The 26,634-nt window shown below is 32.2% G+C and overlaps 2 protein-coding genes and 2 long non-coding RNA genes across 8 annotated transcripts in view; 1 reads left to right on the top strand and 3 right to left on the bottom strand.

The window, feature by feature from the left end:
• The first annotated feature begins 619 nt into the window (after positions 1 to 619).
• LOC146939366 (pathogenesis-related genes transcriptional activator PTI6-like) lies at positions 620 to 2,386 on the top strand. The gene has a single exon (XM_085753060.1). It carries the CDS (start codon positions 1,210 to 1,212, stop codon positions 1,984 to 1,986), a length of 777 nt encoding a protein of 258 aa, XP_085609186.1. The 5' UTR covers positions 620 to 1,209; the 3' UTR covers positions 1,987 to 2,386.
• A 2,763-nt stretch (positions 2,387 to 5,149) lies between these two features.
• LOC146939361 (uncharacterized) overlaps positions 5,150 to 26,634 on the bottom strand; it is a 74,427-nt gene continuing 52,942 nt past the window's right edge. The window contains exons 1-16 of one of the 5 annotated variants that reach the window (XM_085757440.1): positions 15,627 to 15,913; positions 15,074 to 15,187; positions 14,501 to 14,579; positions 11,205 to 14,285; positions 10,029 to 10,517; positions 8,711 to 9,605; positions 8,203 to 8,366; positions 8,003 to 8,083; positions 7,838 to 7,912; positions 7,546 to 7,641; positions 6,858 to 6,975; positions 6,609 to 6,758; positions 6,496 to 6,524; positions 6,170 to 6,236; positions 5,923 to 6,072; positions 5,150 to 5,842 (exon numbers count right to left, since the gene is read on the bottom strand). In XM_085757440.1, coding sequence (XP_085613566.1) covers positions 5,313 to 5,842; positions 5,923 to 6,072; positions 6,170 to 6,236; positions 6,496 to 6,524; positions 6,609 to 6,758; positions 6,858 to 6,975; positions 7,546 to 7,641; positions 7,838 to 7,912; positions 8,003 to 8,083; positions 8,203 to 8,366; positions 8,711 to 9,605; positions 10,029 to 10,517; positions 11,205 to 14,285 — 5,925 coding nt within the window. In that variant the 5' untranslated portion in view covers positions 14,501 to 14,579; positions 15,074 to 15,187; positions 15,627 to 15,913 and the 3' untranslated portion in view covers positions 5,150 to 5,312. Of the gene's footprint in view, positions 5,843 to 5,922; positions 6,073 to 6,169; positions 6,237 to 6,495; positions 6,525 to 6,608; positions 6,759 to 6,857; positions 6,976 to 7,545; positions 7,642 to 7,837; positions 7,913 to 8,002; positions 8,084 to 8,202; positions 8,367 to 8,710; positions 9,606 to 10,028; positions 10,518 to 11,204; positions 14,286 to 14,500; positions 14,580 to 15,073; positions 15,188 to 15,626; positions 15,914 to 26,634 lie in introns of those variants that run through there. The other 4 variants (XM_085757444.1, XM_085757442.1, XM_085757443.1 and 1 more) reach the window with 4 other exon arrangements.
• LOC146939365 (uncharacterized) lies at positions 19,256 to 21,051 on the bottom strand. The gene is made up of 2 exons (XR_015033443.1): positions 20,714 to 21,051; positions 19,256 to 19,505 (listed from the first exon to the last, which is right to left on the bottom strand). It is a non-coding gene; the product is annotated as an uncharacterized LOC146939365 (long non-coding RNA).
• LOC146939364 (uncharacterized) lies at positions 23,477 to 25,340 on the bottom strand. Its single transcript, XR_015033442.1, has 2 exons — positions 24,935 to 25,340; positions 23,477 to 23,726 (listed from the first exon to the last, which is right to left on the bottom strand). It is a non-coding gene; the product is annotated as an uncharacterized LOC146939364 (long non-coding RNA).

Here is a 26,634-nt window from a genome sequence, read left to right as displayed (position 1 = left end):
AGAACATTATAGTACTCCTTATTAATTTTGATACAAAATAGTGAAAATATTACCACTCCTCATCATTTCATTAAATTTTAAAATTAAAAACTTCACCCTCTTCTGTCCTTTGTTGCATTAATGATGATATTTCGAGTCTGATTCAGTTAATTTCGGTACTAATTAATCTAGCAGTGTCCTAATAGACAAACTCTAAAAAAACATTGTAGTACATGCCCAACGGTATGGCCACGAGTTATTTACTTATTCGACCGATTTAGTTAGAGTATAATTTTTGACTAAATAAAAAGTTTTTTTTTTCTTTCAAAGAAAGACTAAATAAAAAAGTTAGAAACTAAAATAATAATTCGACCAAATAAATAAACTAAACTATAAAAAAGTCACGTCAATCGCGCAATTTCAACATTATTGTTTCTGTCTATAGAAACAACGATTGTTGTTTGTTCTAATCTTCCTTCTAATTTGTGCTCCCCTACCTATGATCAAAATTTTCAATTTGATGATTGTGATTTGAAGACTTTAGCACACATTTATTTAAGATCATACGTGGAAGTTTAACAATCATATTTGATAAATGAGAGTTACATAAAATGGCTAGAGTTTTGAATACACTCATCTAATTTACACCAAAATTTGGAAGAACATAAATGAAATATCTTTGAAAAAACACAAAATATTTTGAATTAGAAGAGCAACGTGTCAAGAGGGGTAGGTGCAAGCTGTCTAGATTTTTTTATTTCTACTACCGACATTGACATACACACTCACATGACACATCCATAAGGTGAGTCATTAGTCATGACCCTCCCTCCCTTCCACTACTCACTCACTCACTCACACTCCATTTTCTCTCTACTCTCCTTAACCCTACCTTCAATATCTTCACCAATTTTCTGACCCTATCACGAGATAAATATTTCTTTCTTCCCCCAATTAGGACACTTCTTAAATACCCTTAAATTCTCTCTCTCTTTTATCTTCTTTTTATTTCCCTCTCTCTCTTCACTCTCTTCTTATCTTCACCTCCTCTCTCTCTCTCTCTCTCTTATTTTCCCGCCAAAATCTCTCTATCCCGCTCTTACACACTCACTCTCTCTCTCTCTCTCTCTCTCTCTCTCTAATCCACCCTTTTAATTTCCTCACTCTCTTCACTACCTTAAACTAACCAAAAACAAAAAACATCCTTGTTTTTCTTCATAGTTTTCTCCGATGACCGTACAATCAACCTTAAAGCTTCAAAACCCTTCAAGCTCAAATTTTGAACCCGACCCATCATGCAAAACCACCACAAAAACCAAACCCAACAACAAAAAGCTTCTCCGGGTCATTTTCACCGACCACAACGCAACCGATTCAGAATCCTCCGGCGACGATGAAACCCCACGAAGACTGAAGAAGGAAATCACTAACATCACCATGCACTTTCCTTCTCTCACTGATTCTCTAACAACTTCACCTTCTTCTTCATCTTGCTCCATTAACCCGACCCATTTAAATAAACCCAGAAAACGACCCACAAAAAAATCCGGCGGTTCTACCCGCCGGAGCATATTCCGTGGTGTTCGCAAGAGACCTTCGGGTCGGTGGATATCAGAGATCCGTGACCCGTTTGAAAGAAAACGTCTCTGGCTAGGAACTTTCAACACGGAGGAGGAAGCCGCCGCTGTTTACGACGCCGCCGCCGTGAAGATCTATGGTCCAAAAGTCGCCGACGTTAACTTTTCAAACGATGCTCCCATCAAGAAAAGCGTTAAAGTTTCGCCGGAGATTTTCTCCGGCGACGGTTTTGCTTCTCCGACATCCGTTCTACCTTTCTGCGACGGCGAAACGCCGTTTGACGGTCTACGTTACGGCGCGGTGGATGCGTTTGGGTTTGATATTGACGCGCCGTTAAACTTAACGGACGTTAACTTTGTTCCGTTCGAGAAAGAAAAAGAAGAGTTTGGTGAGTTTGACTTGGACGAGTTCTTGACATGGCCAAGTTAAACCCTAAGGGTATATTGGTCTTTTTGATGGAAAAATCCAGGGTCGTTAATATTGAGGTTTTTGTCGTGTTCTGTTTGTACTTGATGGAATTCCTAAATTACCCTTGTGACCAAGAGTGTAGAGCACTAGAGTAAGTAAGCATTATCCTTCTCCAACACTATGAAGATATTTTCGTCCTAAGTTATTTTGTAATTAATTAATTAATTAATTTTGTTGTTTTGCTATTATGTCAAAAAATAGGGGGACATATAATAGGTACATGAAAATTAGAGTGATGGAGAGGGGTTGAAATTATTAAAGAGGACTATATCTAAATATCTAATATCTAATGTATTATTGTAGTTTCATGTCTAGTTTTGGTAAGTATGAATTATTATTAATTAAATATTTTGTTGTCTAATGTTCGATGATTTTTATATGCATGTGTATCTTTCAAAAAAAAAAAAAAATGCATGTGTAGAGAAGGACATAAATTTGTTCTCACATTTTGTTTGTTTATTCTACAATTCTAATTGTGCATGCATCATTATGCTTTGTTTGGCAAGAGCAAAGATCTCAAAATCAATTTTTGCCTTTTTGTTAAGAAGATGCCAGTTTTTAAGATTCATCTAGTGGGATTCTATGATTCTATGGGGACATATGAGGATTTGGATGTTATTATGTTCCAAACAAGAATTGCCACATGTTTTAGATGTTGCGTGCTTTGTTTATTTTAGATATGTGATATTTTATGTTATAGAGAATTCACTCTTACACATAACTAAAAATATCTCAAATTGAGGAAGAGTTTATGATACACACGTTACTCTTTGAAATTACCCATGATACAATGTATTTTAAAATTTCATTATAAAGTAAATAAGCATATCAACAAGTGAAGTAAATTCTTTTTAGATACGTGACAAAAAGAATTTTAGTTTGTGAGATAAACCAATTCATCAATAATGAATGGGAGAGGGAAAGGATAACAGTCAATATACGTTCTATAAATTAACATGCATTTAATAAACAAGAAAAACATTATTGTTGTGTAATCATCTAATTTGTTGATCCATAAGATTGTAAGATCGTATCAACTTAACTTCAGAACTTTATCAATTTGCTATTGAATGTCTCTAGTATTGTTGATTTAATTTTAACTATAGGTGTTTTTATTTGAGGAAAATTGACCAAGAAGCTTTATACATTTGAGAAAATCAAGCTATAAAAAATCGAAGAAGGAAGAAATTAAAACAAGAAAAATGCTATTATTGTACCAAAAAAGACTTATAATGCTATACAGTCTCTACATATACTAGAAAAATGCCAACTTTGATTTATTTTTACAATTTCAAAAGTCATTACAAATGTTTCTATATAAGAGACTAGATTCAAACAATTTTATAATTTAAATGACTAAATTGTAAATTGTTTTTGAAATATAATTTGATGGTAACTAAGATAGTAATCAACAAGGTAAATATTGATTGGTTCACCACATTTAAAATGGTGGAGGAAAATACAAGTGTGGGGCCAAGAAGCTACTAGCCAACAAAGAGGTGGCTGCTTGTAGTTGATAACAAACTAACAACAATAAATCAATAATGGCAGCCCCACTAATACTATAATAACTGGTTTATGCTTCTTCACACTTTGCTTTTCATTTGAATTTGGAATCTAACCTACCAACCAATTGATTGATTCCTGGCGGCTCAAAACAGTGAAATTGTGAAACCTCAACTCAAAGGGAGAGATTCTTGTGAAATTTCAAAGTCAACTTGGTTATTTTTAACAAAGTGGAAATATATTTTCAATTTTTGTTCTAATATACTCCATCCGTTTCAAAATATAAGCAAAAATTACTTTTTAGATTCATTCATTTAATGATGTATGTGGTCTATATTATGAACCACATACATCATTAAATGAATGAACCTATAAAGTGAATCTTGCTTATATTTTGAAACGGATGGAGTATTTTCACTTTATAAATTTTTTAATTAATTTGACTTTGTAAAAACTAATTTTACAAAGTGAAAACATATTGAAAAAATTATTATAACAAGACCGGATTATGTTTCCTATATGTTGGGCAAAAAATAATTTAATTAATTTGATTAATTGGTTTGAATTAATCAAATTTAATTGGTTTGAATTGTTTCTAATAACAAGACTGGAGGGAGTACAAAAAATTTGAATAAAATTTATCAAATTTATCAAATTAATCAAATTTATCAAATTTGGTTAAACTATAAGAGTAGTTTGAATTAATCATATTAAATTTGGTTTGAATTAATCAAATTTAATTGGTTTGAATTGTTTCTTATATCTTACGCCGTGTTAGCACACTCTCACTATAAGGACAATCATATGTAATAATTTCCAAAACACACATGCCAAAGAGTAGACATCAATAAGTTCATTGTATTCTTCTTCATATAATTCTGGTGCGATAAACTCTATGGGTTCTCTCACAAATCACAATAGAAGGTGTAATCCAGTGGTATGAGCTGGTACTATTATGAAGAAGATCAAGTCTTCAATTCCTGATACAAACAAATTCTCCCTGCTGCTAACATTTGTCTAAAAAAAAACATGAAAATAGAAAAAATAAGTACCTATAACACCGTGGGTTGGTTGCGAACCACGAAGAATCGCTGTTAGACCCAAGTAACTAATTTTCGCTTGTCCAAGATGTCCATCGACAAGTATGTTATCACACTTGAGGTCCCTATGAATTACTGGATGATCATGTTCATGTAGATAAAATTGCATGATGGATTGCTATTTGGTGCTTGAGGGTACTTAGGAGATGAACCTCTAAATAAAGCCTCTCCAAATTTTCTGGTGTACCAAGTGCATCAATTGCTTTGTACATTGTTTTTCATTTCCCCTTTCACAAGAATGGCTCCAACCTAATCACTTACAACACAACTTTATCCACTTTATATTGCAGCTACAGCTGTAGGTGGCGACTATAATTAATAACTTTGCTATTAAATCTACAAAAAAACTAAATTCGTTCATCATCTCTGGATATTGTCGTGTATCTCGACTTTTCTCTTAGTCACGATTTGTTTATTCAAATCTTAGGATACATTTGAAATGTATTCAATGTAACAATATTTGTTTAATTCATTAAGATTGTTTTCAAAAATCAAAAATCACAAAAACTACTCAAGCAATACATAATACAACAATCAATAATAATTTTCAAAAATCACAAATTCAGTAAGATTGTTTAATTCATTTGAGATGAGAAACCAAAAACTACTCAAGCAATACATAATATTCAAGGATAAAGTAAAGCAGGGAACAACTTGAGCGAATGCAAGGAATAAAATAGTCTAATAGCCAATAGGATCACTTAAAGCAGCCCGAGTATGTAAAATTTGTGCCTCCTGTTGAGTGATGTTCTGCAAAACAGCTTCAGATGAAGCCAATTGATGCTTAAGATCCTCCACATGTTGAGTCAAAATGTGTTTTGAGTCCAACAATTTTTGCAATGCATCTTGAGAGACTTGTAAACCAGGCAACAAAGCGCGCTTTTCGATATCATCCAACCATTCCTTATGAAAGGGAAATCTGCGTGCATCTTGTAGTAACTCAACAAATTCAGAGTGGCTTGAATCTAACACATCCAACACACTATGAGTTTGAAGGAATTTCAACAGCTCAGCTAGGCAGTTGTAGGCATAACCCTTGTATCTGCTACTCAATGAAGCGTCGTTTAAAAGAACCGAAGGATGCTTAACAAAGAAATCATTCAACAAAGACAGGTTCTCATAATCCAAATGCTTCTTGGAGAGTAGTTGCTCAAGCTCCCTCTTGACAAGCAAAGAAGAACTTAAATCTTCTACTTTTTGAGAAGGGTCCCCTGAAAGTATAGGAAAGAAAAATTAAGCCTATTTGAGCACAACAAAGTTAATTACAAATAAAATGCAAGCAATAAAATACCTTTAGAAGGCACAGGAGGAAACTGAGATGCAACAGAAGACGTGATCGAAGGAGAGGGTTTAGATTTGGAAACTATTATATCATCAATCTTAGGAAATTGTTCCTCAATATTTGAGCTTACTTTCTTGAAAGCATCACCATTCCGAGAAACTAAACAAATTGTGAGATAGAAAAAAGTTCAAAATCAAAAGGGTGATGAATATTGAAGTAAAATAAGAATATAAAAATATATTCAAAGCATTTTCACCTTGATCATTGGTTTTGGTAGTGGCAATGGATAAAGAACTCATGGATGTTTCGTCATCACCATCTTCCTACACAGATTCACGTTTAACAAATGATGTTATCATATCATAAGGCTTAATATTTATAGAAAACAAAAGAATTTCAGTGTTAAGCGTTAACAATTATAAATTTTGAGCAATAATATTCCTTAACTTTGAATACAAGAGTTAGAACCAATAGACTCAAAAAAATAATTTCTTTATATCAAAATTAGTTTAAATCTTGATTCATAGGAAACCGATCGAACGTCAATTATTAATGAAATAATAGGCCTGATGATGAACTTACTAATTCTTCATCAATTTGAGAAGGGTCCCCTGAAAGTATAAAAAAGAATAATTAGTCCTCTCTGAGTACCAAATAAAGTTTTTAAAAATAAAATGAAAGAAAAAAATCTATACCTTCGGATAGCATTGGAGGAGATTGAAATGCTTGAGGGGAAGGGATGATTGGAGAGAGCTTAGATTCTGGAACTCTAAATTCAACATCCTTAGAAAATTGTTCCTCAACAATTGAGGTTACTTTTATGACAGCATCATCATTTACAGAAACTGAACAAAAGGTGTGAGAGAAGAGATTTAAACTTCAAAATGAAAAGGGTGAGTGATGAGGTAACTTAAGAAAATAAAATTTATCCAAAGAGTCTTCACCTTGATCATCATTAGTGTTACTAGTTTCCTGCAAGTTATTTACATGAACTTCTTGAGTGGTAAGAGGCCTTGTAATGGAAATTGGAGAAGATATGTCCATTTCGCCGTCACCATATTCCTACGAAAATTCAAGCTCAAACATACAAATGATATCATCATGAAGTCTTAATATGTTTTTCTGGATTAGCCTCAATACATATTACTCCGTCTGTTCTTTTAGCTTTTTATTTTTGTCCCAAAACTTTGATTCTTTTAGGAAACCAAGATACAATGAATGATGTTTTTTTCTTTTATACACTTACAAAAAACCAAAAGCATGCATTGAATGAATTACGGATAAAATGGACTAAACCTGTCTAATTTTGTACTTTCTTAATATCTGTTGTCAAACCGAAAAGGACGAAAGATTCGGATGAAGAAAGTAGGGAATGGTATGGATTGCCTCCAGTAGTTTTCCCTCATATATCAAAAATTTTCCAAAATATTACAGCAATAGAACTTTTCCAAAATTTAAAAGCTGTAGATTCCATTTTTTTCCTCTTTATATATCAAAATTAGTTTAAAGCTTGATTCTTACAAATCCAATTCCATGGAAATTAAATAATAACAAAAAGAAAAATATGACAGCAATACCTACAAGCAGAAGACTATGTTAATTTGAAGGCTTTGTTATATAAAATAAACTCACCTGTGAAGATGTTTTATGCTCAGAAGTAGATAATGATGTTGTTATTGTCTTGGCATTAGCTGACGTGGTTCCTTCTTCAACACTTATTTCGATACCCTGCTTAAAATTAAATGGATGTTTAAGATTGTAGTATAATTCAATTCCTGCATTGAAAAAGTGTTAAAAAGAATACAAGAAAAATGAGGGGAAATGCCATTTTCTTAGGAAGCACTTGAAATAAAATATATTTCTTTTAGTATTTCATTTTTAGCTTTATATGCAGAATGCGGTGGTACGATATTACATGATTTACCGGAGAAGGTTTGACGGCAGTATCAGTTTCTCCAAGTGAACGTTGTTGGTCCATTGATTGTTCATTCATCAACTCCTGTAACAAGAACATAAGCATTAATGATCTTCAGCTATTAATTGCATCAATTAAATATCTAACTCAATTCAAACATGGCCTATAAATCACTTTTAAGTTTATTGGTATTTCTAAATCAGGAACATTTTCAATAAGTTCATTTTCCGTCTCTGGTGTTTCTTTCATTTTTATCTGCACAAAAGAATAGCATGCTTGAATCAAATATATTGTCATTGTGATTGGATTCAGAAGTGGTAAGCACAGGATTTCTGGACTTCAATCCTAACCTCAAAATATTTATTAGTATTTACCTGTGGAGAAGTCAACTTGTGTTCCAATGCTGTTTGAACTTCAATCCCAACCGCAAAATCTTTCGTGGTTTGTGGACTAGGATTTTCATTACCACTATCGTGGCCTTTGGTCTCTCTTTGTAATTGTTGAAACAGAGTCTTCCAATGGTCAAACAATTTAGAATCTACAGCAAAGTATAATAGAGATTAACATCCTTATATAGTAACTCAAGCATAATAAAATAAAAACTTCCGCTTTCAATTGTATATCATCATTTTTAAGTTTAAACATGCACAATATTGTTTATCTATCTACATAATAATTAAATTTTACATAAAATTAAAGCTTCTATTCGATAGGTCACTACACGATCCCTTACGTTTTAGAAATACTTATGCATGCATACGTAATATCGCTACTTCTGAAGATTCAATTGTTTTTATCCTTTAACAATACTAATGCATGATATGTAATTATTTACGGCCAACATGTAATAGTTTTTAAAAATATATTGGATAGAGTCAGTACCATAGCCAAAATCTGAAGCAGAAATATCATTTTCGAAGTCTGCTGTTGATGCTGAAGCCAGAGATAGTTTTTGACAATTCTGTATGAAACGATATTTTACAGCTTGAAATTGAATTCCCTGGTCATGGTAGAGGCTTGGTAGATTTTCAAATATTACAACTTTCAGATTTGGAATCTCCACTTTGTGATCATCACCTTCACTTACAAATATTTCCTCTAACTCATCTGCTTCTCTTATCATTGGAATCTGTAGCTCAGGAAGCTCTTTACATATGGAGATTGGAAAGACATATTTCAATTTGTTGCACTTTACTACAACAAGAGATCGTAGCTTTGGGAAACATGTCTTTGTTGTATTCTCCAAATCATCTTCAATAATATGCCTCAACTCATTGCATTCTTCAATTCTCAGAAGATATAGCTCAGGAAGGTCTTTACATAAGGAAATTGGAAAGACATATTTCAACTTGTTGCACTTTACTACAACAAGTGTATCTAGCTTTGGGAAGCATGTCTTTGTTGTAGACATAACATTTGAGGATTTTTTACTCTCCAAATCATCTTCAATAATATGCTTCAACTCTTTGCATTCCTCAATTCTTATACTAAACAACTGTGGTAGATACCTTATTATAGAAGTGGAGAAAACAATTTTCAATTTTTCACATCGCATGATTATTATTATTCTAAGGTTTTGGAGAGAGAACGAATTTTTGGGACCCACAAAAAGGCATGTCATCATCGGCAAAACATTTAAATAAATGTCTTTCAAAGCTAAGTTCATTTGCTTTTCATTTATTTCATTCAGACAAATGAAACTTTCTACTTTGGAGTTATTATTTACCACGAGTGTCTCCAAAGCGAGAAAATGATCCACAATATTCCCACTCAATTCCTGCAATTAATGAATGGAAGGAAATAAACACAATGCATAAAATAAGAATAACAAAGTCCTGTAAGTACAATAGACACAATGCATAAAATAAGTATAAAAAACCGCATTTTTCAATTCTTACAAAATTATCCTACAAACAGTTTGTGATGAAACCAAACATGTTTAATCATCTTTTGAATTTTAATTTTTTTAATATTTTTTTGCAGGCAGGATTTGAACATTATTCAATGTTGCTCCACAATTTTTGTTTAGCATAAGATGAATGAAATATAAACTTTTTAAACATCAAAATATAAAAAGTAACAAAAATAGAGAAACTTATGTGGAGGAAGTTTTTATAAAAAAATCATTTAATAATATATGATGACTTAAAATCGACAAGTTTAGATTCACAAACAACAAAGATATACAAAATAGGGATACCTTGATGATTTTACCGTCCCCACATTTATTGAGTACAAGTTCTTTCAAAGGTGGAAATGTTGTGTGATATTGTTTGGGACACATGCTGACTAAACTTGGCAGATTACGAAGAACGAAGGACTCCAATGCTGGAAGATGAAGATGAATCTCAGTGTGGTTTTGATGATCATCAGTGTCATGCCCAATCATGTATTCCAATTTCTCACAATCTTCAACTTTGAAATTTCTTAAATTTGGGAAGACAGTGCCCCAGTTATTGCCAACAGTGTTGTCATGATCTCCCATGTCTATTATAATGTGCTTCAATTCATCACAGTTGTCAATGGACAGAGTCTCCAACAACATTCTTGGAGCAATGGATAGGACAAATACCGATTTCATCTTCGAAATATTTTTCAGTCTAATCTCTTTAATATTGCACCAGATATGTGATTGTGTTGAAAGACATTGAGCACGTTCCCATATGTTAAGGCAATATGAATTTGATTTCTGCAATCATGTCATCCAATCCAAATAAAAATAGAAGTTAAACAATCTCTTATTTCTACCCAAATAAAAAATGTACATTAATAGTAATCTTCAAGCATAGGATGTCTAATAAAATGAATTTAAATTTTTTTTTTCTTCAAATAATAAATTGTATCAATAGCTATGTTGCATAGGTACGGGTGCAGTACCCAGTACGATACGAGTACCGGTACAAGAATACGTCTATTTTTAAAAAAAACTAAAGAACGGCTACGTCAATAAAATCATGAGTTTTGCTATATAATATAACATGAGAGGGCTAAATTCTTCAATTTAGTTGTTTACAACCACAAAAAACTCCTATGCACATATAATACTATGAGCAATGCTATATCTCTAGAAAAATAACATCAAGAATTCTTCAAGAATAAAGAATAGCCAATCACAATGCACTATTTGCCACAATTCAAGGAGGTGTGGCTGAAAAATAGGAAGTGGACAAATAAATCATCCAATTAAAATTTGCCAACTGTGTCTTGAACAATTCTTGAAGATATTTTTCTTGAGAAGTAGCATTTTCCTAATACTATATTATTAATAAATAAGAGAAAGTCACAATTTTCACTCACATGCTTCAGAGATTAATGGTATGTATTAAAAAATTACAAAAAATAACATCACAGAAGAAATAGAAGGTAAGAGGGTTACCATTAAATTGTCCTGCGGTTGATCCTTAGAAACCAATGGGGTTTTAGTCCTTGTGGTACTCCTCAATCTGTGCCCATATTTTTTACCACAACAATATATATTGCATGTGATTGGTTCTGATTGTTCTTGTGGTTCGGAAGCATCTCCAGAAATGGAAGATGGCTTCTTAATGGACAAACACATTGTACGATTACATTCTGGGAAAATGTCTATGAAATTCGGTATGCCACCAAGCTCCATTTTTTTGAGGGAACCAAGCTGGACATCTTTGCCAAATATGTATTTCAGCTTATCACAACTTATTATTGTGATGGATTCTAGTGCTGGAAGATCATGAGCATAGAGAAACGGAAGTACAAATTCAAGTTCTGGACACTTCTTAATACTAAGAACCTCCAGTTTCTGAAATATTAAGCCATGACTTGTGTTGTTATTATCATCAACAATTTCACCTCTCGATTCCTGCCCTTTTCTTTCATTTATTATGTATTCAAGACATCCACAGTCATCTATTTCCAATCTCTCTAACGACAGTAGGCTAACAGCAGTTGACTGTTGAAATAAGGAGATCAACATTGGGCATCGTATCAATGACACACTCTTTAGATTGAATAGGTTTAGGTTGCACTTAAATAAGCTTTTCAAATGTTTACAATCACTGATGGACAACTCCTTTAAATTGTTCAGAGAGTCAAAGGAAAGAGGACCATTGCACAATTCTTCCAAATTATCCATTCCTTCGAGCACTAGTACAACCAACTTGGAGAATACCTTCGATACTTGAGTATGCTTACTGTCAATGAGGCATTTTAGTTGTGAAATGCATCTCAAACGAAGCTCAACTATATCATTCATACCTTGATCCATGGGAACAATCTCAGGTATGATGTTTTTCCATTCCCCCTCGATTCTTCTTAGTCTAAGAACCTCTGCTTCTTGCATACAATACTTGAGTGTTGTTTCAGATAGGAAAATGCCATCTTTGAATAGAACAGACACACGCTTTGATGATGATTCGCCCACTGAACTTGAATATTCATCAATATTAAACCTTCGTAATTTAGGAAAAGTTATTTCTTTGCAAAATTCATTAAAGCTACCTGTGAAATACAACTCTTCAAGTGATGAGCATCCTTCAATCACTTCAAAAGGATTATTCCTTGCAATTCCACAATCTTCCAAGTTCAATAATTTCAGTTTCTCTAGTTTTGTGATTCCATGAGGCAATTCATCAATTTTACACTCATCCAAATCAAGAGTCTCAAGGCTTTGCAGGTTTCCCAAAATAGAGATGTCACCCAAATTGACACATGTAAAGAGAAGAGATCGAATATTCTTCAATGACTGAATTGAATGAGGTAATGATAGAGCTAGTTCAGGATAATGATCATAGATTAAATAAAAAACTCTAAGGTCCAGAATATTTTCAAAAAATGAGTTCAGGACTTGGATTTTCACATTCTGACAATCTTCATCCTTATGCACAATGACAATTAGAATCTCAAGCTTGGAACCATCAAGCTTAAAGGAAAACACATCTTTAAGCTTTCCTTCACATAACAAATATTTAATATTTGCCTCCCTTTCAACCATTGCCTTTTGGTTTTTATCATACAACTTCACCGTTCGAATCTCTTTGTTCGCTATCCATTGGGCTGCATCACGAACCAAGTCATGCATTTTCACTCTGTTTTGATCGGCCTCCAACAATAAACAAAATTCTACGAGTTTATTTGTGGATATAACAACTTGGTTTCGAGCATCATCATAGCTGTCAAAATAGTCCCCAAAAAGGCCTCCTCCGATGCCAAGTCTGGTTAACCTTTCGGTAGAAATTTTTTCATCTTCTCGAAATACAGAACACAAGAGGAATAGTCTCATGGCATTCTCATTCTTCATATTATCATAGCTAACATGCAAGCATTTATAAATTTTAAACACTTCCTCATCAACACCGTGCAAGGGTTTCTGCAAGGATTTTAAGGCCCCATCCCAAACCTTCGGATTTTGTATGCCCTTCAAACTACTGGCAATAACAGCAATTGCAACTGGTAACCCTTTGCATTCATTTGCAATTTTACGGCCCTTGTCGAGCAAACTTGTAGGTGACATTTCTTTTAGACCAGCATGCCTTTGGAACATGGTCCATGCTTCTTCATCAGATAGGACCTCCAGTTGGATTGTCTTATTGCATCCTAATCTGTTGCAGACATAGAGATTGCGCGTGGTTACAAGAATTCTACAGTCTTTGTGATTGTCAGGAATCCCTATTTTATCAAAATCGATAACATCCCACACATCATCCAATATTAGAAGAATCTTCTTTTCCTCGTTCTGATCAATCTTACCTTCATTGGTTAATCTGCTCCATAGTTTTTTGGGTCGGTCTGATTCACTACAGTCGTCAAATTTCACTCCCAAGGGTCCAGCAATATCATCTTGAATCTTTCTGATATCAGGAGACAATGACACTGTTGTATCGATGACGTAAGTAAATTGTTTGGATTGCTTAAGTTCCTTCCCAACTTCTTTGGCCAATGTAGTTTTTCCTGTGCCCCCCATCCCTTGCAACCCGGTTATATAATTGTTGTCATCTTTCAGAGCATCTAAAAGCTCTTTGTATTTGAATTCCCTACTTTCAAAAGAAATATAGTGTTTGGATGAATAACGTTCAACATCTGGAAGATGAGCAGGGAGTCCAATTACAAGATCCTTTCTAGTTTCAATTAATTTTTTAATTTTCTCCTTCTTATTTGCCAGATCCTTTCCCCTTCTATATCGCCATATGCAATCGGGACAAAATCCAAAAATACATTTTTGTTTTGCTTTGGTGTCTTCTTGAATGAGCTCATCAGCTTCTTTTTCCCATGAACGAACATTATCTTGAACACTGTCTCCTCTTCTAATTGCCTGATCAACAAGTTCCTTGACAGTTGTCCTATCTCTTTCAAACCCAACTCTTTCTTCTTCAAAATCATTAGCAATGCGCGTGAAGCAACATATATAACCTGTCTCTGCGATTGCCCCATTAATCAATTTCTCCACATAAGGTTTCGCCAAATCAGTCAGAAAACTCGCCATCTAAAAAATTTCAATAGATCAAAGTTAGGAGTAATATTCACTACAATTCATGTTCTGCAGCAAACAAAAGCTGGAGAGGCAATAAGGTAAACTTTTAATTAAAATATCCAACAGTAGAAGAGGGATTGACACATATATACTTGTCGTAAAAGGGTTAGAAAGTGTCATTGATTCTAGGTTATGAGGCAATTGTTATGACAGTGATTCTTATTTACCTTATTCACAGCACTTTCAGCGGATATTCAAGTCATACGAACAATCTTCCTGATCATTCTCCAATCTGCATTCCAAGTTCTGCAGCAAACAAAAGCAGCAGGCAAAATTTATGGTCCAAATGAAAAAGAACGGACAGTACTTAATTATTAGTATATAGTAAAGTTTCCATTATTTATAATCATTTAGGAAACTCGCCATCTAAATAAATTTCAATAGATCAAAGTTAGGCATCTATGTATAGTATTGTGTATTTTGAAAATAACATGGTTGATGTCGAATCTCGTTCTCTGAGCATATCATTCACGCTCTTTTTCTGTAATAAGATTTTCCTCATTCTGATTCTGTTTATTAGAAAAATTGAACTTGACGACCCACTTTTCAAACAAGAATTCCATCCAATATTTACGTTCAAGATCCTTTTAGGAAATTTCTAGTTACCAAATTTATCTTCGAAAATAATATGCAAGTTAATCATATAGAAAATTGTAGCACAAACCGAAAATGGAAATCATATACAAATAGAAAATCTGAGAAAGTAACAAAAGAAAAATAACCATGAGATTGTTTTCAACCTGAATGGTGTTACTGGTTTAAGCACATCCTTTTGAAAAACCTATTCCTTTCTCGGCAGCAGGCAGCAGCTAGAATCTAGAGAATTAGGAGTAATATTCACTGCAATTCATGTTCTGCAGCAAACAAAAGTTGGAGATGCAATTACATTTATAGATTCAATGTATGCATTTGCCACCCTTTAAACTGTTAATGTATATCGTATCCTGTAACTAATAAGGTAACCTTTTCAGATAAGACCTTGTAGAGTTGCAACTTACTAAGTAATCCTTTCATATCATTTATTTTCTATCCAACTAAAGTCGTAAGGTTCTTTTGTCAGTACACTGATACTTCACAAAACTTTAGAAAAGAGTAAATTGAAATTAGAGCACCACATGGTTAAATTGACAAGCAACTAATATGGTTAGAGCAAAAAAAAAATCATACAAAAACATCAAACTCAAGTTGATTTATCAACCCTCAATATCAAATTTTCAAACTTTGGTACCATTAAACAATGAACTAAATATCCACTGATTATGATTAAAATAAAACCATATGATTGTTATTTACCTTATTGACAGCACTTTCAGTGGATAATCAAGTTTAATGAACAGTCTTCCTGATCTTTCTCCAGTTTACAGAATAAGGCAGTGCTGACTGCATTTCAAGTTCTCATTAGTTTAAAGTAAAGTTTATGGTCCAAAAGAAAAAGAACGGACAGTATTTAATTATTAGTATAAAGTAAAGTTTCCATTATCGAGAATCTTCATTTACAACTAATATAAAGTACAGTTTCCATTATTTATAATCATCCTTGTTGATATAAAGCTTCAATAATTGATCTCACTTTCACATTTGTAATAATCTATTCATTTCCAAGTCAATAGAAACCAACCAACGGTCATGATTTGGTTTGGTGGGGCAAGAAAATATTTGGCTGGTGGCACATACCTTTTCCCTGTGTTTGGTTTTGAGAAGAAAATGAGAAGAGAGAAAGAGGTGAGAGAAAGTAAGAGAAGAGGGAAAGAGGTGAGAAATAGAGAAGATTTGAGGTATTGTTTGAAATAAGAGAAAGAGATGAGAAATAGGAATGAAAGAAGTGTATTCTCTCTCTTCTCTTGTTTGGTTTGATAGAGAGTGAGAAGAGAGAAATGTAATTATTTATGAAAGGACAAAAATGTCCTTCAATTAAAAAAAACTAATGTATACTATTTTATTATTGCTTTTCTAAATAAAATTATTTTAAAATGCAATGTAATTAATTAAATGCATTATTTTGTATACTTAATAATATTTTTTTATTAAAAGTAATATTTGATATACTTTTGCTTGCGTTGAATTACTAATAAAATAAAATAATTACAACATAATAATTTGTATTTTGTTACAATTTTTTTTTTTGAATTTTGTTTAAGATAACTCACTTAGTCCTTTTTCAAAGAAAAATGTTATGTTACAATAGATTTTTATTTGATACTTTCTTTTATTTTTATGTTGCGTTAATCATATGTTTTGGCATAACTAGTTTTGAAAAAAAAAAACAAAAAATCAAACTCAACAAGCATTAAAGAGAAAAAGACAAAGGGTAAATGTGGAAGATCACAAAAAAGTGGATCTTTCTCTCCACTTTCTCAGCTTACTTGGAGAGAGTCCTAAAAATAGTGGGACCCATGTCTATCTCTTCTCTCTTCTCTAATTCTCTGATGTACCAAACTAAAGAAATATTGCACTTCTCTTGTATCGCTCTCTCACCTATTTCTCTCTCTCATAAATCACCTCTACCAAACAGATTATAGAATTAACATATTACAAAATGATGCAATAATTGAAAAATGAAATATTGAGCTTTAATAAAGTAGCTCATCCAAATAAAGTACTCACCATTTATTACTCCATGTCTAATAAGACTTAAAATCGCTTTAAGCTGATTGGTTTATTTTTCCTTCTCTCTTTAATAAAGTAACTCATCCAAACAAATTTTTACTCCCTCAGTCGCACATTAACATTAACATTAACTCTTGTATTTGAGTTTTACATGGTTATTAAATAAATGATTAATCATTTCAAAAAAGTAAACGATTAATAGTGTCGATTTTAATGATAAAATATGTATTATTTATTAAAATACCCTTATTAATTATAGTTAGTGGAATATATATAGATAATTGAAATGCAATAAATAAGGGTATGTTAGTGGAAAAAATATATTTTATTTGTATTATAAAAGGGACAAATAATTTGAGAAAAAAAGAAAGAAAACATCTTATTAGAAAAAGAATATTTGTATGTTTTATGGGATGAATTTTGAGTGTTTTGTTTTGGGTAAAAAAAAAATGGCTTGATTAATGATTTGGTCTCTTAAGTTATTTGTTGGTTACATTTTGGTCTCAAAAGTTATTAATATTACGTTTTGGTCCCTTAATTTTATACTCTGTTAACCAAATAAATCCTTGCCGTTAACTTTTGTCAAAAACAGTTAAAATTCAGCATCAAATCTAGAAATTCATCATCAACCCAGAAAACTCATTTTCTTCATCATCTCCTCCTTCTCTCAATGACCCAAAAATCCTCAAATTATTTTTTCATATTTAAACTAATTTCAATACCCATGAACTTATACCTTAATGTCTTCTTTCCAACAATTTCTTATTTTTATCTTTCCCAGCTCTATCTTTCCAATCCTTATTATTATTAAAAGGGAAAGGTTAACGAGTGCCCCCGGACACTCTTTAAGCACCTTTAATAGTAAGTTTTTATAAAAATTTATGTAATCAATGCATTAGAATTTGTAATATTTGACTTTTTTCAAGAATATTTTCTAAATTTAGGATGCTTAAAGAGTGTCTCAGGGACACTCATTAACAAGACCCTATTAAAAAAATTCAATGCCTTTCACAGAATAAGTAATTTGTTATTCTCATTGTTTTGTTCTCTCTCGCTTTGAATCATCACCAACAAATCCCTCTCACAAAATCGTTCCAAATCCCTCTCATCAAAACTCAAAATTGTGCCATGCTTTTGTGAGGAATAAGAGGTAGTGTAGCACCAATATGGATTTGAGTGATAAGTCATTGCTTTTAGCAGTGTTAAACGAGACATAGATGAAGATGATGATTTTGAGTTTCTTTTTTTGGGGGTTGTTTGGTTTGTGTCGTGAATTTATTTGGGGAAGATGGTTTAGAAGAAATATGGAAAATTTGAGGTTAGAGGTTTGAATTTGGGGAAAAATTGAATATTGATGTTTAAATTAGATTATTGGGTTTCTTGAGTTTTTTTTCTTCTTGGTTTGTTGATGAATTTCATGAAGGGTGTTGATGGAGATGATGAATTTCTGGGTTTGATGATGAATGTGATGAATTTCTGGAGTTGATGATGAATTTTAACGGTTTTAGACAAAAGTTGACGGCAAGGATTTATTTGGCTAACAAAGTATAACTTAAGGGACCAAAATGTATCGGTAATAACTTATGGACCAAAACGTAACCAACAAACAACAAATAACTTAAGGGACCAAATCATTAATTAAGAAAAAAAAAATTGTTTTTAGCAAAAAGGAAATTTATATACACAAAAAGAGATCCCAACACAAGGAGTGCAAAGGAAACACTCGGAGAACACCAATGGTTTTACAATAATAATAACGAACAAAACGAAAAAGGAAAGAGCAGGGCAAATTACGACTTTTGTTTATGAAAATCCATACAGCAGGATTGTGACAATGATGGTGTTCTAAACGGTAACTAATCGAAGAGTTCAACAATTCATTGAAAACAAAAGGAAAGCCTTGTGTTGCTAGATTGCAATGGAAAAATTGTTGTTCAGATATTATTTCACAGGACCTACAATTCTCACTTCTCCCAAATAACATTTACTGTTTTCAATTTTAGCATCTGAACTCATGTCTCCTCTTTTTACTTTCAATGCGGAAAGTTAGCCTTTGATATTTTGATGTATGAAATATGTGTGGATAAGTTTGTTGCTCATGAAACCCACTTCTTGATTCTCCCCGGTGCTAATTTCAGTGAGCGAGTTTGGCTTGTTAAGGAAAAAAGTTTGCTGTATGTGACACCCTAAATCCCAAAAATAATTATTACTATTATTTAATTAAAAATAGAATTTGATTCGCAGCAGAAAGTGTCAAATAAAAACTTTTCTCATAGTTTAAGAATTCTTCCACAAGATTTAGGATATCACATTGATTCATAACAAACATAATTCAGATTTCACTTCATTGAAAATTATAATAAAATTAACATCAAATCTATTGCTTTCGAAAATATTTTCTTTTACATCATAGACAATGGTTTTCTTGTACAAAACTAAATAAGTAAACATATCCCTTTTCCCGTGTCACTATCAGAGCGGTGCTTTTCCCCAAGATAACAGACGACAAAAGACAAGTCTTCATGAAATGCATGTACTTGACTCCAAGACTCATAACCTATAGAACTACGGTTTCGCAACCGCAGGGCCAAGCCAGCAAACACAAACAACGAAGGGGTGAGTTTCGAGAACATGTAATAGTATAAAATAAATGAGAAGAACACGTAAGAAATCAAGTCAAAGCTATATCACATCACAAACGTAATATTCAAAACCTTGAACAATATATTATATCTACTCAATACACATTAGTAAAAAAAAATATCATTACAACATAAGAACCAAAATCTTTACAAACACATTGTCACCATTCAATTCGAAAATAGGCACAACACATATAGTCACCAATAATCATCTTCATAACAAATCATCAACAGATAATTACCTTCATCGTTTCACACAATTACACTTATTCACCAAATACAAATCACAATCAATTTTCATGCACATGGACTCAATCCTAAGACCTATATGAATGTGGTACCACACCTACTCATCGTTTTGCCAGAGTTATATTACTGGACTTTTCTCAACATGGGATCCAGAGATATGTTACTGGACTTTTCTCAACATAGTTGCCAGAGATATGTTACTGAACTTTTCTCCCACATATGCAAGACTTATGCTCTAGACTCTATATGAACGCAAACAATTAAATTCCGCAAGTATTACACAGATACACTTAATCACATAATCCACATATTAATGCAAGACTTCCCCTAAAATGCACGACTCTAAAGCAAGCACACAAATCATCAACAAACTCATCATCATCATAGATAACATCGTCATCAAGAACATACATCGTCATTCACACCACAAATTTTAGTCAACATCATTATTCTCATCATCAAACCATATACCATATTTTCAATCACATACAATCATATTCCAACCAGCATCTCAATTTCAATAGTCATCATATACATGTGGCAAAGAAAAACTCTAATGCAATCAAGTATACAATACATAACATCACGTTTATATCAATCATTGAATAATTGTGGCAAATCAAGCATGAACACATACACAAGATTTATCATTGACATCAAATATCACATATTCACATAATTTAAATCAAAGCAACAACTTAATAATGTTTCTAAATCATCTTTTAACCTCACACTTCCAAATTTGCACATTAATTTAATCATTCTCTCCAAGGGCTACAACCGACGCGGTGAGCCCCGAATGAACTTTGGGAAATACGACTTTCCCGTTCATCTCAATTAATTTACACCCATGATCTCGAACTCTTCTCTCTCACCCCATACCTGGATTGAAGCTTTAACATTATATAAGAGAGGATAGAGAACTGAAAGACACCAACGAATCTGAACAACTGATTGAATACGTGTTTCCTCTTCTCAATTACCAATCGGTGAAGATAAATATTCTCGTGAAGAAGATGAAAATATAGGATTGATTTCTCAATTCAGTGACGGCAGTTCAAACAAAATCGCAACCGAGAGACAACACTAGTTTTATAACTAACACAACATCACAACTTTTATTTGGTAGTGGTGTGTACGGCGCCTACTTCTTTCTCAATTAGGTTAAAGTGAATACAGCATGGATATAAATCTAGGCATGTGGGCTTTCTACCTTCTAAGCTATCTCAGATGATTTTTAACACACATTGGTATATTAAGTCAATACATGGACATTTAAACAATAGCAATTAGCCTTCCGTGTCAAACATAACTATCTATTTATTAATTTAAATTTTTTTTTAAAGATGTCAAGCATAAATATTTCACTAATAAAATATTATTTTTAAAATAATTGCAATCTAAAAATAACCCATAAAATCAAAGGCATAGGAAGATATCTCACCATAACAAATTTACATATAAGAGATGATAATCGAAATATTGCTAAGGCACCAAGATAATTATTTATATAATAAATAATTAAATTTAAATAAATTATGCGCACACTTATCATTAATCCCCACAATGTCACAATAATAATCAAGCCACATTTAAACATAAAATCACATAAACTAATACCCATAGATTTATAGAGCAAACAGATCTATAAATATATGGAAACTATATTTTGGAAAATTTGGGGTGTTACAACTCTACCCCCCTTAAAAGAATTTCGTCCTCGAAATTCAGAGCTCACGAGAAAAATTGATTTAATTTTGACCTAACTATCTTAAACTATATAACATTTGAATCACTAACTTACCTTAAACTTTATCACAGCACAACCAAATAGTTTCATTAACAATTGTAAACTATAGAAGTTACTCTCTATTTATTAAGTGACACACATGTAAATATACGTAATCACATAAACATTTACAAGAGGAATACATTTCTTAAAACTAATAATCGCATAGCATTTGGAAAGGAGAGTCAATAATATTTAACAAAGAATATGAATAAAGGTTCTCTCTCTGATCGAAGGGAAGTAATTTCTATCCAACTTATATCAAATCAACTATGGAAAAATAAATAAAAAATATATCTGACCAACTTTCCATCACCACAATATAACCTCCAAAAAATGCATCACAACCTCAAACACCACAAACACAACTACACATAAAACAACACAAACATGAAACTCTCAAAAGAAAACTACAACAGAAAAAAATAATCAATCGGATGCAAGCCAAAACACTGAAATCACAAGGTAGAGACTACCACACCATAACCTCAAATAGAAGCAAGACACATAGAAGGAGAAGAAAAATAAATGTCATACACACAATATTTCTAGTAAAAATTTATACCAGTTCCTTTAGGCTCTTCTTAGAAGAACAAAACCATTTGCAACTAATACCTCTATGAAATGTACTTAATTAATTTAGTTGAATGACATAAATTTTAACATTCATAATTAAACTATCAATTTAATTCACGTCCTCGTATCTTAATTTGAAGTACAAAGCAAGTTCAATGCACATTTAAAATAAATTTGAAACCTAGAGTTTTTTTTTTTTTTTAACAATAAGAGGAAGGAGGAAAGAAAAAAAATTATGGCCCCCCCGTTTTTTTTTTTTTTAACCAAATGATTTACTCTATTTTTCTTTTCTATAAAAAAATTAAATAAAAATTCATTGATTTCAATCAAAGCATAAGACGAACTCAAGATTGAGAGAAAAGTATATGTATACCGGCTAACAATCATCTTTACACCAAAACTACCAAAACAGAACAAACAAGACAAAATAGAAAAGAGAAAAAGAAAAAAAAAAACTACTGCGACAACTAGTCCCACAAAGACTAAGAAGAAGGATCAGTTGCAAAATCACAGACCAACTATCAAATTTCAAAACCAAAGTATGAATTCTTGAAACCTAAAAAAAAGAACCAAACCATAACATCAAAGCTCTGCATATGTACCGAACATCAACCCCAAAACGAAATTTGTCACCAAAAGAGACCAATACCCAATGATACATAGCAGCAAAACGAACTAGATCAGAAAATTCAATCAACCCAAAAACCCACAACAACCAAAAGTTATCCCCAAACTACACTTCTAATGAACATTATAGAAAGAAGAAAAAAAAAAACATATAAGCAAAATTAAAATAAAATGTACTTACTTTAATTTTCTTTTATATGCAACTAAACTCGTAAATTTTAAATTCATCACTAAAGCTTCACTTGGCATCAAAATATGGAAGTAAGAATAATCTCACCAAATACTCAATGGCACACACGGATGGACAACTATTTCATGACATCTCCACATAGCACCCAACAAGCACCATAGGCACATAACACATCATAGAAGGAAAACAACCACAGAACTTTTTTTTTTTTTTTAATGGTGAAAACTACCAGACAATTGACAAGGATGCACACAATCACAATAGACACATGACTGACACATAACCCACAAGGATTAATTGGACAGACCTGCTCTGATACCACTATTGTGACACCCTAAATCCCAAAAATAATTATTACTATTATTTAATTAAAAATAGAATTTGATTCGCAGCAGAAAGTGTCAAATAAAAACTTTTCTCATAGTTTAAGAATTCTTCCACAAGATTTAGGATATCACATTGATTCATAACAAACATAATTCAGATTTCACTTCATTGAAAATTATAATAAAATTAACATCAAATCTATTGCTTTCGAAAATATTTTCTTTTACATCATAGACAATGGTTTTCTTGTACAAAACTAAATAAGTAAACATATCCCTTTTCCCGTGTCACTATCAGAGCGGTGCTTTTCCCCAAGATAACAGACGACAAAAGACAAGTCTTCATGAAATGCATGTACTTGACTCCAAGACTCATAACCTATAGAACTACGGTTTCGCAACCGCAGGGCCAAGCCAGCAAACACAAACAACGAAGGGGTGAGTTTCGAGAACATGTAATAGTATAAAATAAATGAGAAGAACACGTAAGAAATCAAGTCAAAGCTATATCACATCACAAACGTAATATTCAAAACCTTGAACAATATATTATATCTACTCAATACACATTAGTAAAAAAAAATATCATTACAACATAAGAACCAAAATCTTTACAAACACATTGTCACCATTCAATTCGAAAATAGGCACAACACATATAGTCACCAATAATCATCTTCATAACAAATCATCAACAGATAATTACCTTCATCGTTTCACACAATTACACTTATTCACCAAATACAAATCACAATCAATTTTCATGCACATGGACTCAATCCTAAGACCTATATGAATGTGGTACCACACCTACTCATCGTTTTGCCAGAGTTATATTACTGGATTTTTCTCAACATGGGATCCAGAGATATGTTACTGGACTTTTCTCAACATAGTTGCCAGAGATATGTTACTGAACTTTTCTCCCACATATGCAAGACTTATGCTCTAGACTCTATATGAACGCAAACAATTAAATTCCGCAAGTATTACACAGATACACTTAATCACATAATCCACATATTAATGCAAGACTTCCCCTAAAATGCACGACTCTAAAGCAAGCACACAAATCATCAACAAACTCATCATCATCATAGATAACATCGTCATCAAGAACATACATCGTCATTCACACCACAAATTTTAGTCAACATCATTATTCTCATCATCAAACCATATACCATATTTTCAATCACATACAATCATATTCCAACCAGCATCTCAATTTCAATAGTCATCATATACATGTGGCAAAGAAAAACTCTAATGCAATCAAGTATACAATACATAACATCACGTTTATATCAATCATTGAATAATTGTGGCAAATCAAGCATGAACACATACACAAGATTTATCATTGACATCAAATACCACATATTCACATAATTTAAATCAAAGCAACAACTTAATAATGTTTCTAAATCATCTTTTAACCTCACACTTCCAAATTTGCACATTAATTTAATCATTCTCTCCAAGGGCTACAACCGTCGCGGTGAGCCCCGAATGAACTTTGGGAAATACGACTTTCCCGTTCATCTCAATTAATTTACACTCATGATCTCGAACTCTTCTCTCTCACCCCATACCTGGATTGAAGCTTTAACATTATATAAGAGAGGATAGAGAACTGAAAGACACCAACGAATCTGAACAACTGATTGAATACGTGTTTCCTCTTCTCAATTACCAATCGGTGAAGATAAATATTCTCGTGAAGAAGATGAAAATATAGGATTGATTTCTCAATTCAGTGACGGCAGTTCAAACAAAATCGCAACCGAGAGACAACACTAGTTTTATAACTAACACAACATCACAACTTTTATTTGGTAGTGGTGTGTACGGCGCCTACTTCTTTCTCAATTAGGTTAAAGTGAATACAGCATGGATATAAATCTAGGCATGTGGGCTTTCTACCTTCTAAGCTATCTCAGATGATTTTTAACACACATTGGTATATTAAGTCAATACATGGACATTTAAACAATAGCAATTAGCCTTCCGTGTCAAACATAACTATCTATTTATTAATTTAATTTTTTTTTAAAGATGTCAAGCATAAATATTTCACTAATAAAATATTATTTTTAAAATAATTGCAATCTAAAAATAACCCATAAAATCAAAGGCATAGGAAGATATCTCACCATAACAAATTTACATATAAGAGATGATAATCGAAATATTGCTAAGGCACCAAGATAATTATTTATATAATAAATAATTAGAATTTAAATAAATTATGCGCACACTTATCATTAATCCCCACAATGTCACAATAATAATCAAGCCACATTTAAACATAAAATCACATAAACTAATACCCATAGATTTATAGAGCAAACAGATGTATAAATATATGGAAACTATATTTTGGAAAATTTGGGGTGTTACAACTCTACCCCCCTTAAAAGAATTTCGTCCTCGAAATTCAGAGCTCACGAGAAAAATTGATTTAATTTTGACCTAACTATCTTAAACTATATAACATTTGAATCACTAACTTACCTTAAACTTTATCACAGCACAACCAAATAGTTTCATTAACAATTGTAAACTATAGAAGTTACTCTCTATTTATTAAGTGACACACATATAAATATACGTAATCACATAAACATTTACAAGAGGAATACATTTCTTAAAACTAATAATCGCATAGCATTTGGAAAGGAGAGTCAATAATATTTAACAAAGAATATGAATAAAGGTTCTCTCTCTGATCGAAGGGAAGTAATTTCTATCCAACTTATATCAAATCAACTATGGAAAAATAAATAAAAAATATATCTGACCAACTTTCCATCACCACAATATAACCTCCAAAAAATGCATCACAACCTCAAACACCACAAACACAACTACACATAAAACAACACAAACATGAAACTCTCAAAAGAAAACTACAACAGAAAAAAATAATCAATCGGATGCAAGCCAAAACACTGAAATCACAAGGTAGAGACTACCACACCATAACCTCAAATAGAAGCAAGACACATAGAAGGAGAAGAAAAATAAATGTCATACACACAATATTTCTAGTAAAAATTTATACCAGTTCCTTTAGGCTCTTCTTAGAAGAACAAAACCATTTGCAACTAATACCTCTATGAAATGTACTTAATTAATTTAGTTGAATGACATAAATTTTAACATTCATAATTAAACTATCAATTTAATTCACGTCCTCGTATCTTAATTTGAAGTACAAAGCAAGTTCAATGCACATTTAAAATAAATTTGAAACCTAGAGTTTTTTTTTTTTTAACAATAAGAGGAAGGA

This window comes from Medicago sativa, chromosome 3 (genome assembly GCF_051527215.1).
Source record: "Medicago sativa cultivar Bolivia chromosome 3, Bolivia_mono, whole genome shotgun sequence".
NCBI lineage: Eukaryota > Viridiplantae > Streptophyta > Magnoliopsida > Fabales > Fabaceae > Medicago > Medicago sativa.
Note: the sequence above shows the minus strand (reverse complement) of the source record. Positions and strands in the feature narration are given on the sequence as shown.